Consider the following 13,168-nt stretch of genomic DNA (forward strand, 5'->3'; position numbering starts at 1 on the left):
AACACTAATTACCTTTGCAATGAAATGATGTGTTAAAGTTTGGCCTATTGACTAGCTGTAATGGAAATAACCAAACAGCAGATGTAATGTTTCACTGCGGCAGCTGGAAGCCATTCAAACCTGGAACTGAGCCTTAACACCAGGCACAGTAAAACACACATCAAGAGATTGCTGCATTCAATCTCTTCAGCAAGGGGATCGAAGTTGCAAAAATCAAATCCTTTGCAAGAGAAACGCTTTTTTGCTTGTCCAGATTTCACATTATTCTACATAAAGTATTGCTGTCAAGTGTTGACAAAGCACTGCAAGCAGCAATAATGTATGGCAACTACACAATCAAGTGTTCACTTCTCTTTCTCAAGCAGACACACACAAGGTGTACAGGGTTGAAAACTCTGATTTTATCAGACCTTTTCTTCTACACTTCCAGAGCTAGCATCAAAGATCAGAAACACATGCAGAGAAAAGTCTGACAAGGTGAAAAACTAATCTCTGTTCAGCAAAAGTTACAAAACAGAGAGAAAGAGCAGCCCATGATGCGGACAAGACTTCACCCCACACTTTTTTTTTTATTCAAATATTAAATTCCACTTTTCAGACTGCTGTACTGCACTGATGTCTTACTTTAATAATTGAATAAAATTATTTGTCAGTTAGTCTTGGCAGATTTTTCTACACTGCTTAACAAGCCTACCAAAAAAACCAGTGCTATCAGAATTCAAAATACTTTTGAACCAAAAGAATACAAGACATAAGGGAGAGAGAAGGTCAAATTTATTCGGTAAGACAGTAATAGTAGACAAGCTTAGTCAAAGTGTGTGCAAGCAATCCCCCAATACTTTCAGTTACATAAATTCTCAAACAAATGTCAGCATTTTGGTTCATTATTGCCTCTTTTTCATAGTATATTCCAAATGGAGAAAAATCTGGGACAAACAATCGGGACATTCTACTACTGCTAAAAGCTTCCCCATATTTTAAGATTTGACAATTTCTTCAAAACTATCTCTTTATCATTCGCCAAATCTATAGTTCAGTCATCCTGAAACAACTCAATGTATGAACCAGATTTCATAAACTAGAAAGGGCATAATTAGTTTTCAATAATTCATTAGATGCCACTCAGACCACAATCCTACTATGACTGAAGTTACAGCTATGTTTTTACTTTAGTGCTACCATTTCAGACACTCATCTGGAACAAGAGATGTGCAGGGTTTTCTGATAAAGACAAAAAGCAGGTAAGTTATTTAGTGAGATTTCATAAATCCTAACAGACAACCCTAAAAACACACTAACACTACAGTGTAGTCCTCAGACTATGGTAGCCTTTAAATGGCAACATAAATTCAGCTGACAAACCAAATAATCCTGTTTCATAGTTTGGTGAATGCAATGACTTCTTAAGAGCAAGCTCTTCTAGAAAGACATTTGAAATCAGCTTCTAAAGGCAATACTGAAACCAAGGGAGTGCTCTGCTACTGTAAGTCAAAGTACAGCTGACAGTTCTATTCCTCAACTGAAACCAAGGTGGCCAGACATCAGCATTCCCTAACACTGATTAGGGAATGCACAGAAGTAACTAAACAAATGACCTATAATACTCAAGTACCTTTCTTAATTTAGTAACAAGTTCACAAGGACTTTCAGTAAATACGTTAAAAGAGTAAAACTGGAAAGAAATAACACTGTATGGCTTTAAAGAGAACATCACTTTTGCTTCTAGTGAATAATGAAGATCAAACATTAATAAACATTTTTTAATGCATTTAAATGAACAGTGTAACAGACTTAAAATACTGCCTCCTCTAAGGTTTATTAATTGCGCTTATACAAGGCCTTGAGTGTGTTTACATTAACATGATTACTTTACCTTGCCTCTACTTGAATGAGAGAAAAGCTGGACATCTCTCAACTCTTTAGAAAGATCAAATCTTAGACACTTGAAGCAAAATCTACCCTTGCAAAAAACAAGTATAAGAACAGTAAAATCTTCACATTTTTAAGTGTGACAAATGCTCCTTATCTGCTCCTAAAAGATTTCTAGTCCTTTTTAAGATATGAGCCAGCTGTAAAGAATCTGAGGTCACATCTGCTGTACTGCTGCACAACAATTTTACACAAGTTACTGATTCAGTCCAACATTAACTTACTACATTTACTAAATACAGACATATTCCATTAGTGAACTTCTTCAGAATGATTTGAACACATAAAAACACAGCACACAGATTACTTTTACTGTAGAACAGGTTCAGACAAAGATTTAAAATAGGTTGAAAAAGGTTAAATACTCCCAGAAGCTATTTCAAGAAAACAAATATGTATTACTTGCCTTGCAATATATGCTACATCCACATTTAACATTTAAAATGTTTTCCTAAGACAGGATGAGCAACCGTTTGAAAACAGGAGAACTCACATCAACTGAAATGACACAAATCTGAACTAACAGGCTTTCCAGATGGTCTGATTAATAACCAAAATGAACAGAGAAATTGCTTTTGCTGTGCTATTTACCAGCCAGCTTTATTCCTCTACATTAAGGAGCTCAAATGCCTGGTACTCTATTAATAATAAGGAGGGCCAAGCTATTGAGAAGCAAAGAGAAGGAGAACAAAGACGACATCATGGTCACAGTCTAATAATTTAGAAGACCAAGATGTGGTCTTCCTTACAAAAGGAAAAGGAAGCTCCACACTGCAGTTCCAAACCCTGGTGGCCCCTTGGTACCTGAGCCACCCGGACACCTGCTCAGAGGGCAATATAGCAGAGCACAAGCAACAAGGTTTTCTAGAGTGCATTTAAAACCCTTCCTCCAAGTTAGCTGGCTTAGCCAACTCTGATAGGCACTCTACTAGAACTGCTACTCATGCATATGCAAGTACATTCACTTCTAAGGTGAATGAAGGTCAATAGCCAGCTTGGCTGCAGAATGAGAAAAGATAGCTCAAGATCCTAGAAGAAATGAGGATGATGACTAAGAGAATAATGACCCTGGACTTTGAAAGAGGAGACTGCAGCTTATTCAGAAAGCTGTGTGGCAAAAGTTTACAGAAGTAGTTACAGAAGCTCAGGAAGCTGGATCTCCAGGTGGCTGAGGGGGAGTTCAACGAGAAACACCCAAACCCTGGAGGTGACTGGAGGGAATGCTGGGGTCTGTATGAGCAATAACATACAAGGCTGAGATTAACCAGGTAACAGCATGAGAAATTGTAAGTCTGGTTACAGGTGCATGAAGACTGGAAACAACAGGGGAAAAGTAATTAGGAGCCATCTTTTTAGTTAGGAGATTGGCATGTAGAGAAGTAAGTATAAGGATAGCAAGAAGGAGAGCCAAGAACCAACAAAGGGATGACAAGACGTGGAAAGCCTGCAGCGGGCACAGCCTGAGGACAAAACAGCCCGGCACTCACTCACAGCAGCCAGAGCACGGTAACAAATGAACCTTCCGCCCTGAGCATGCAGTAAGGGTCAGGCCAGGCATGGGGATGAGAGTGTAGTGGGTGCTTTCCCTGGTTAGTGAAAGGACAGACAGATGTGGACAGGTGGATCATGTCTTCTGTTACCACCCATTTCAGTCCTGACAGCACCTGCAGCTACCTACTGCTTTTTCATACTGATGTGCAAGCAAAACTATCTGGATACTAAGGTATGTATATCAAACATTTTCCCAATAATTTGGCTTCAACTTGTTTTATTTATTCTCTGTGTACCAATACAGGTAGAAACAGAAAAATATGCTGCATTTCTCCCGAAAGACATGATGACAGTCACAGAGGAAATTACCTTCCTTGGCAGCCCCTTGGAACTGTGACTAACTTGCCTACCCAGCACGCTCACCTGCTAAGATCTGCCCCTGGAGAACAGAGCGCATATATGTGTTAGCAGTTAGAGAAATAAAGTGCCTGAGAAGGAAAATATTTCAAAACACTGCCTCCTCTCCAGGAGACCAGACTAAGTAATTATTCCTTTTCACCCTGTTGTTTGTTTACATTTTCTTATGTTTCCAAAGCTGTCCTTTGCAATTAAAAGACAAATTTCTCTTTTTAATTTCTCCTTCATCAGACTTAAAGGCTGCCTATGTTAACACAAGGCCTACACAAGTCTTCCTCCAGCAAATTATTCTTGATAGCAATTTATAATGAGGATACTGGAGAGAATAGTAATGTACCATGGCTTAAAGGCCATCAATTATAGAATAGATATGTGTTTATGTGTCTATATGCTCATATAGACATGCACACATATTTTTAATATATTTTGTTTTCTATATATAATATATAGACACATAATCTTATATAATACATTACAATGAAAAAGACTTGCTTTTCTGCAGACTCAATCCACAGAGTTTAAGAGAATCTCAGTGCACAGACATGCCAAGCAGCAGAGCAATAGGGAATGTGGGCAACAGCCTGGAATGCAAACCCAACAGGGGCATTAAGCAGCCTATTTTCTCTACAGGATTTTTAGTGGACTAACATCTATCAAGCTAGCAGTAAATCTCCACAGAAAGACTAAAGTACTTTTGAGAAAATGCACACAGAAGGTAAAGGGAAGAAAGGATTCTCATTTCAGGTTTTGCCGTGAGTTTGTGCGCAGAATGTAAACCAAGGTCGTTTCTCAATGCAAAATTCAAACATACCAGACTTTGAGGGACTTTCATATAAAGGAAGATGACTGATCCATGTATCAGTGGCTGTGCACTGAACTGAAAGCTAGGGAACTGCAGGGTGTATTAAGTAGACTAGCAGTCTGGAGAGAGGGGAAGAAGAGGGCCAACAAACTAGAACAGAATCTCCAAATTATCTCCCAGATTTATTACCCTCTGACTTTTGATTATACTGCCACATATTTCACAGCCTTGACTAAACCTCTCCTACTCTCCCCAAACAGCTGACTGGTTTCTTGCATTTTATTACAGGAATGACATTAGTAGCTTTCCAAACCTGGGACTCGGAATTATTTTGAGGAAGGTCCAAATCCTGGCACACCTGAGAAGACCTGAGAAAAACAGAACTGTAGACTACTCTGTCCATAGACATTAGATGGCACACCATGCTGAAATCCAGAAACAGGCACTGGGATTCTGAAAATTTAGCATTACCACCATCTGCTAGTTGGTTTCTTACACTGGTTGCATTTGTGTGATTATCCCTCTCAGCCCCAATCCTCTGCTGCTATTCCTTACATTCATAGCACAGTAAGACCTACAACAGATTTTAAAAACGCTGACAAACAACACAGGAGAAGGGGCAGGCATTGCATGGAGCAAAAATTTTTGAGCTTATGCTAGTTCTCCTTTTTCAAAATGTCTCAGTCCATGAAGTTAAAAATCATCTTTTATAATAGGCTTATGTATCTTAAAAAACATAATCATGTTAATGGCAGCACAGCACAGGAAGACCAGGTGTTCCAGAGTCTAGTAATTTGTCCCATTTTAGTTCATTATGCCATGTGCTAACAAGTTAGCTTTCTCTGTCTGAAATTCCACACATATCAAATCAATTTACGATGTACCTTTGAACACCTTCCTGCTCCCTTATGACTACCTGATGCCCCATGAGATTTCAAAAACTTCACACCTTAAAACAATTTCAGGGGTCTGTCATCTGTAAAGTCAACCTGTAAAAATTAATTTCCCTCCCGTACAAAATGTGGAATGATTCACATATATGTACAAAAATAGACATAGCCAAATAGACACTATACAGGCTAGTGCAGATGTTTCATCTTTACCAAATGCACTGAATCTTCTGAAAAGTAATTTATGGCCAAGGAGAAATGTCCCAAACACACTCAAAATTAGACTGCAATACATCATCTTTAGATACTCCAATTTCTTGTTAAACAATACACTTTACAGGTTGATATTTTGCTATGAGGCCAAAGGACAAGTCTAGGGGGGAAAAAACCACCCAAACATTATTCTCTATCTTTTTACTTCAGAAGTTATGTCTTCCAGTGTATATAGCAAATGTAACTTTTGCTCTAAGTTATTTCTCTGTACAGCAATATATTGTCTTTATACATAATTTCCATTTAGAATGCCCTTGAAAATATGCAAAAGCTCAGCATGAATACAAAACTAAATACACTAGAAGACTGTCCAATTCTGTGTGTTAACACAATCACAAGAGACTGTGATTTAAAGACTGTAAAACTTCTCACTATACAGCTTTCATATCTTATGTTGACCATACTTACAGGGCATATTCTGCTAGAGGCAATTTGAAAACATCGAATACATCCTTGTTCTTCATTAAGTACACTGAACGCAAGTAGGATACAAAACACTGAAAGAAAAATAAAAGGATTCAACAAAAAAAGACACCATTCAATTACCAACACAAGAAACAACATAAACACAAAATAGAATTTCACTATTAGGTAGTCTAACACTGATTGCAGACTGAAATTCTTTTCAAAATACCCATCAGACAAAATTTATTGCTACTACAGAAGCGATGCAACTTCAAGTACTTAAATATTCCATTACATTCACATAGGCTGAATTGGCTAAATTTCCCAACAGTGTGTCATGTTTTATTTTCCTAGAAAGAAAATAAGACAGATTAGTCAGAAGGAAACATCACTGATTTGATTAGATTTTTTTTCTCCTAGCTTTTCTGAATGTTGTTATGCTATTCTGATACCTGAATTATGTGGAACTTAGAACAGACTTTGTTGCTATCAACCTGAGGTGTCCTGACTTAATCTTAGCCACGAGCAGAAAGTTATTCAACTCAATATAGCTGCCTTTCACTGTGGTCTAAGATGAGTCATATTACCCTACATTTACCATCAGCTCATCACATGCACAAAGACAATGAATGCAAGTCAGCTGACCAAGACAAATTCACTACACAACATCTACTAAGACCAGTTCAAGGTTGAAATATCAATTAATCAAAGACTTTCTCAAAAAAAACTGGAAGCGCTACATAAGAGAATAACTTAATCTTGTGTTGCATTTTCCTGCCGTCCTTCCCAAAACAAAAGATTCTTATTCTTCTCATGCTTCTTTTACATAGTCTAGTTCTACCCAGCAGCAGCAGCATAAATATTGGAATATTTCAAATATCAGAAAAGATCCTTGGATTTCTGTTGTTCATAACCTAATTTCTATCACATGCCAAAACTCCTACCATGAGGCTTAAACCATCAAACATTAGTAACAACAGCAAGTTATGCTCAGAGAGTTACATTCAAGCACCCTATAATCACACCCTTCTTCTGCTATGTACAGGCATCTGTTGGAGAAAACTACTGTATTAATAATTCATGTGGAATTTAAAAAAAACCAAAAAACTATTTCTTGTTAACCTCAGATAGAGGAGCAAAGACCCAACAGCCAGGAGCATTGATGTCTTACAGGAATTCTTCAAATACTTGTAAGAGAAAAAACACTTCCAGAGGTGAAATGAAAGGTAAGACAGTAAATTAAACAATGTTATAAACTCATTCTTTTCTCCTCCGTAACTGAAATAAAAACTATTAATTGTAAGGTATGTAGAGCTAAGAGATATACTTTTCAAGCTGCCCATTACTTCACTATAAAAGTAAATTTTCATTTGCTTGTTTTTCCTAATGCTAAGGGATTTCTGGGTAAAGCTTCCTTCCTGACTATGTCTTTCAATTAATTTTAGCTGTGGAAAGCGTGAGCTCAATTCATTCAGCTTCTACCAAGATTGAGATGTGGAATAAAACACTTCTTTGCTCACATTAAATTATTAATCCTTTAACAAAGGTAATTAGAATGTTTAGGAAAAGGCTTCAGATTTGACAGATCTTAACTATCTATATTGTTGTCTAGCAAATGAAAAAAATCAATGAAAGCCTCTTTTTTCTCTGCAGTGACAGAGGGAAAAAAGCAAGTTAAAAAAGAAGTATCCTTCCTGTGAATCTGAGATTTGCAGATATGAAGACCTACATGAGTCACTACTTGCTACAGGGTTGAAATTTCATTATGCCTGTTGGATAACTTATAAAGCCATCCACTTACTTTACTAGTATGTATTTGGTGCACATGGTCTAGAAATTAACAAACTATAAAGGGCAGAAAGAACACACCTTTTGCATGCTTATCAAGCCCTACAATGACTAAGAATGAAACACCAAACAATTGCATTACAAGACTTGTTCTACTTTACAAGAAGAGAAATCACGCTATTTACTTTGATTTTTTTATTTGATTTCAGTGTGTTCACTTCAACCTCTGTCTAAAATTCTGTCATCTCAGTTGGATTTTATTCAGTTCTCCCAAGACTTCGTTAGTCTGCGCACACACTGGATCTGAGAGAGAACAAGTTTAGTCAGTCTGAGCTTTTTCCCTGCTATTTTATCAACTGCTGTTGTCTTCTGCCACATCTGCTGTTTGTTGTAACTTTCAAGGCTTTTTTTAAATGACTGAACATTGCAAAAAATATTATATGCATTAATTTCTATGGAAAATATGGTTATGGTTGGGCATCATAAACATATTACAGTTCTACTGCAATAGTAGCTACAGGCCCCCAAAACCACTGGAGATTATTGTACAAGTGCTGGAAATACATAAGGAAAAAGTATCACACTCTATGAATTTACTACCTTTAAATTTTTATTTATTCATCTATTTCTTGGATAACTGTTTTAAGTACTAAAATGCACACAATTCAGCTGATGTGCTGTTTTGATAAAATTCAAAACTAACAGGGTGTGACTGGAATCTCAGGCTGTAACATCCTGCACATCCCTCTGGGCGTGATGAAGAATTCAATGGACAGACATCACTTCAGTGCCACAGTAACATTTGAATTAGCAAGAAAAAAAGATTCTTTTTTTAAATTGTTTTCCAGAACTGGCTGAACTGACATATTAAATATTAAAATTACAAGAAATGCCAAAAGGCAGCATCAGTCCATGAGAAGAACTGCAAAGGTTTCAAAGGAGCCCCAATCTGATTCAAACTGTCTTTCCAAGTAATAGCAAGGGAACCATGTCCTACCAAACGAACCATGAAGTTTGTTGAAGCAATTAGCAATCGAGAACTTTCTATTTTCAAACAAAGTAAAAGTACCTCAAAGTAAATCAACAAGCTTAGAGGACACAATAACTTAGACCTCATGCCCTCAACACATGATGGTAGACTGCCATCCTATCTATATTTCTGTGCATAGCTGTGCTGTTTCATTGCTATCTCATCCATTCAGGTAAGGAATTTATTTGCTTCTTACACTACAAATGTCAAGAACTTGGCAGCTTGCAACAGACAGGCTAGACAACATAACACCCATGCCTCTGAGAAATTCAGCATTTCAGATAAGGATCCAAGGTCAGGATTTTATTTGCATTAATTTTAATGCTTTATTCATGCTGACATGTAAGACTACTTGGCACGTTTACATAGTATGTCTGAACATTTGTAGTTAAACTTTATTAAGGAGGGACACTTCCATGATAAACCACTTGTCCATACTTCAAGTTTTTCAAAAACTGAACGTATTTACAGCTTGCCTGCAACAACACTGCTCTTCTATCAATAAATTTAAAACTGCAACAAAAATAGCTTGGAATGGTAATTATATGGCAGTTAGAATTTTTCAAAACAAATTAAGTTTTTATCTGTAACACTGACAGACAGCCCACGTTTGATTTTATTCTTGGGCTATTTTGAAACTTTATCATTACTTTCTTCTGCTCAGTTCAGAATGATCCTTCTCTCCCTTTTAAGAGATCTTAAAAAGCCAAAGCCGGAAACAGAGGTTTGTTAGTGTTTTCATTCCAAGTAAGATGATGCTGGATTCCTCCTACTCTCGTCCTCCCCCAGCCAGCTGCTCTGTCACTTCTGACATAAATTGGTGTAACTGCAACTTCCCATGGCAGCTGGAGGTGATCGTGACACCTCACCAGTGCCTCTGGCCTGTGCAGCGCCAGGATGCAGCTTACGCTGACATTCCACATTGCTACAAGTAACACTTTATGCACTACAAAAACCTGGAATACCTGAAAGCCAAAAATAGTTTTCAGAAGCATTCCCTTGGAACATTGCCTTGGAAATTTTATTCACAAAGCTCCCACTGAGTTCCCCAGGCACTTTGATTTAAATCTCCTTGTTTAGGAAAGTAAGAATGACATTCCTCTGACTCACTAAGCGTCCCTACTGCAGGCATCCAAGCTAGGTCACATCACATAGCCTACCTCTGCAGCACAAAGAAACCACCATTCATTCATCCATCCATCCCAAAGGGTTTTCAAGGTATCTGTGTCAGGAGGCATTGTAGAAGTGCTTATTCCGCCCTATCAGCTATAAATGAAAGTGCAGGCAGACTAACTCACAGAGGATATCTACAGCTAGGTGAGATGAATCTCAAGTGTTTTAAATATTTCAACTTTGACTCATTTTATGTCCCAGTTCAACAGAAAGGTTGAAATTCTTGGTTTCTCTAAGCTTTCACAATCCTGTTTTCATTTCACCCTACTACTCAAGTTTACTAGTATACCTTCAAGTGTTATTAATCCCCACACTAGCTCATACAAATAAAAAGTTACTAACACTAATCCAGAATCTCTGCAATCATGTATTTCTCAGGCTTTGGCATTTCTGGATTTCTCACCATGTGGCCTTTGGCTGTACTCTTTTAATTTGACCTACAAATATAAGAAAAAATTACATGAAAGATTTGCCTATTATCCTTCCAGCTGTGTTTCCCTGCGTCTCAATTTGAGCTTTCGATTTTGTATCGTTTTGAAGAGACTTGATACAACTACAGACTTCATAGGCTAATGATATACACAGTTCAGAAGCAAAACAAAACAAACAAACAAAACAGCAAAAAACAAAAAAGCCAGAAAAAAAACACACAACAACAACAAACCAACCAGCCCTGGAAAACCAACACGTTGCAGTGCTTCAATAAAACAAGTAGTAAGCTCTATTCCAAAGAGTTCATGACCTAAAAATATTATAAAACCAGGGAAAGGTCAGCAAACATGTTTAATGACGGCAAGAGGCAGCACAATTTCCAGAAATGTTTCACAGGCCACCTTTCACAGAAAGTGTCTTTTACAACCAAGCCCATTCTCATCAAGGAACCTACTTAGTCATTTGAAGTTTCCCTTCCAGTTTTCTCCAAACCTGATAAAAACTTGGTGAAATTCACATACTGTCCATAAAGTTGCCCAGCATTAACCAGCACAATAAAGAAATCTCATTCATAAACCCATTCGCATAATTCTCCATTTTACCTGGCTATTTTGCTGCTCATTTAAACCCAAAAAAAAGTTAAAATGCTTTATTCAATGCATTGGATTTTACCCTGAGAAAGGACAAATTGTCACATATATTCAGGATATATGATAATAAAAATTGATCAAGGTGAGCATGTGAGGCCTACATGGTTATGTATTTCTAACTTTTTAAGTCAAATAGTGTGATCTGCTACTTTTAAGTAAGCTTTTTCATTAGTAGTATTATTTTGAAATTTTCTACATCAGCTTTCCAATAAACTCTCAGGGCGGTTGAAGTTGAGAAGAAACCTTGGAGACCATCTAGTCCAAGCACGTGCTCAAGCCAAGGTCAGCTAGGGCAGACTGCTCAGGAAGGAACCCAGTTTTTAATAACCAGCATTTGGAGACTGCACAGCCTTGCTGTGCAACCTGTTCTAGTGCTGAACCACCCTCACAATAAAAGCTTTTTCTGGATTTAAATGGACCTTTTTGTATAGCAATTTTGTGCCTGTTGCCTCCTCTCCTGTCACTAGGCATCACTCAGAAGACTCTGGTTCCCTCTAATTTATGTTTCTCTCCTAATACAGGAAATTCTCCAAGTGTTCAAATCATCTCTGGTGGTTTTTCAGTTCCAAACACTGCTTCTAGGGCATGTATGAGTTGGTCAGTTATTCAATCAAAAGTTCTACTCAACTAACATGCCCCAAGAATTATAGTGTAGCAGATGACTTACCCTTTGAGCTTTCTCTTTTAAGTCCTGGTCTTGAGCTAAGAAAGCTTGCATCCTCTTTTGGATGTCTGTAAGTTTTTCAGGATTAATTCTAATTAAAAAAAAAAAAAAAGGCAAGCTTTAATTATGAGAACATGCTAAAATAAGCACCTATTAAGTTCTCTGGAGTATCTTTGCATATTTTTCATTGTTTTATTATGCATAGAGCTATTACCACTGGAACAGCACAGAATGGAACCATATTAAGGATGAAGATTACACTCCTCTAACAAGTAATGCAGAAAAGACAAATAGCAGTTGTTTTATTCAGAGACAGTTTTCACTGAAGGTGGTGAAACGTCTTCCAAAGCAAAGCAGAAACTAGCAGAAAAGAACTTGATTTTATAAAAATACTGCAAAAATACAAAAACAGCATAATGAATTACAGTATTACTTTATGCTGAAATAAAAGTCTTCAAAAGGAAATTGTCAGCATTTTTAAAAGCTTAAATAAGATTCATTGTGCCAGGAATACTGAAATTTAAGTACTTCTTAGAAAGAATAGCCAGGTGAGCAATAATAAAGGACATTGAGATTAAACAGATTTAAGAGCTTCTCAAATAAATAAAGAATATTGACTGTACTATAGAAAATGCCATTAAACTGACTAAAAAGATATACTGGCCCTCTCCCATATTCTGAATTTTTAAACTTATTCCAGTGATACCTACATTATTGCAGGTTTATTTGCCCAGATCTCTTCCCATCTACTCCCGAGCTGCTACTGCCACCCTAGTGTATCATACAACCTAGCAAACATGGTGGGAGGTTATTCTCACTAAATATGAAAACAGGTATCAAACTTCACTCCCTTTCAATTTCTTCACTCTGTTCAGATACAGCCAGGGCAAAACTACAGTGTATACAAGCACTGTTTAGCTGCAGTTTTAGTGAAAGATCAAAAAACTTGAGTTCCAGTTTCCAGACAGCACACAATTGGCTCTAAAAGTGTAAAGACGTAAGAAAGAAAAAAAGAAGCATGAAAAATTGAGTGGGGGACAAACTGACCAACAAATCTTTGGAATATAATGATACAAAAAGTAAAGAAGGAATAGCATGAGTTATAAAAAAATTAATATGAACATCAGTAATAACAGTCCAGAAAAGTATTGGATTGCTGCTAAGTTATGGGAAAGCTGTTAAGAGATGACCTCAAAGCCCTTAAATTAGCCAGTGCCTTTTCTC

General features: G+C 37.1%; 1 protein-coding gene across 3 annotated transcripts in view; it reads right to left on the reverse strand.

The window, feature by feature from the left end:
- Positions 1 to 13,168, reverse strand: part of DDX10 (DEAD-box helicase 10) — a 160,136-nt gene that overhangs the window by 115,040 nt on the left and 31,928 nt on the right. For all 3 annotated transcript variants that reach the window (XR_011150737.1, XM_069014291.1, XM_069014303.1), the window contains exons 11-12: positions 11,948 to 12,035; positions 6,211 to 6,299 (exon numbers count right to left, since the gene is read on the reverse strand). Coding sequence is in view for 2 of the 3 variants with exons in the window: in XM_069014291.1 (XP_068870392.1) it covers positions 6,211 to 6,299; positions 11,948 to 12,035 (177 nt within the window). In the remaining variant the exon portion in view is untranslated. The remainder of the gene's footprint in view (positions 1 to 6,210; positions 6,300 to 11,947; positions 12,036 to 13,168) is intronic.

The sequence above is a fragment of the Aphelocoma coerulescens genome, chromosome 1 (genome assembly GCF_041296385.1).
Source record: "Aphelocoma coerulescens isolate FSJ_1873_10779 chromosome 1, UR_Acoe_1.0, whole genome shotgun sequence".
NCBI classification, from domain to species: domain Eukaryota; kingdom Metazoa; phylum Chordata; class Aves; order Passeriformes; family Corvidae; genus Aphelocoma; species Aphelocoma coerulescens.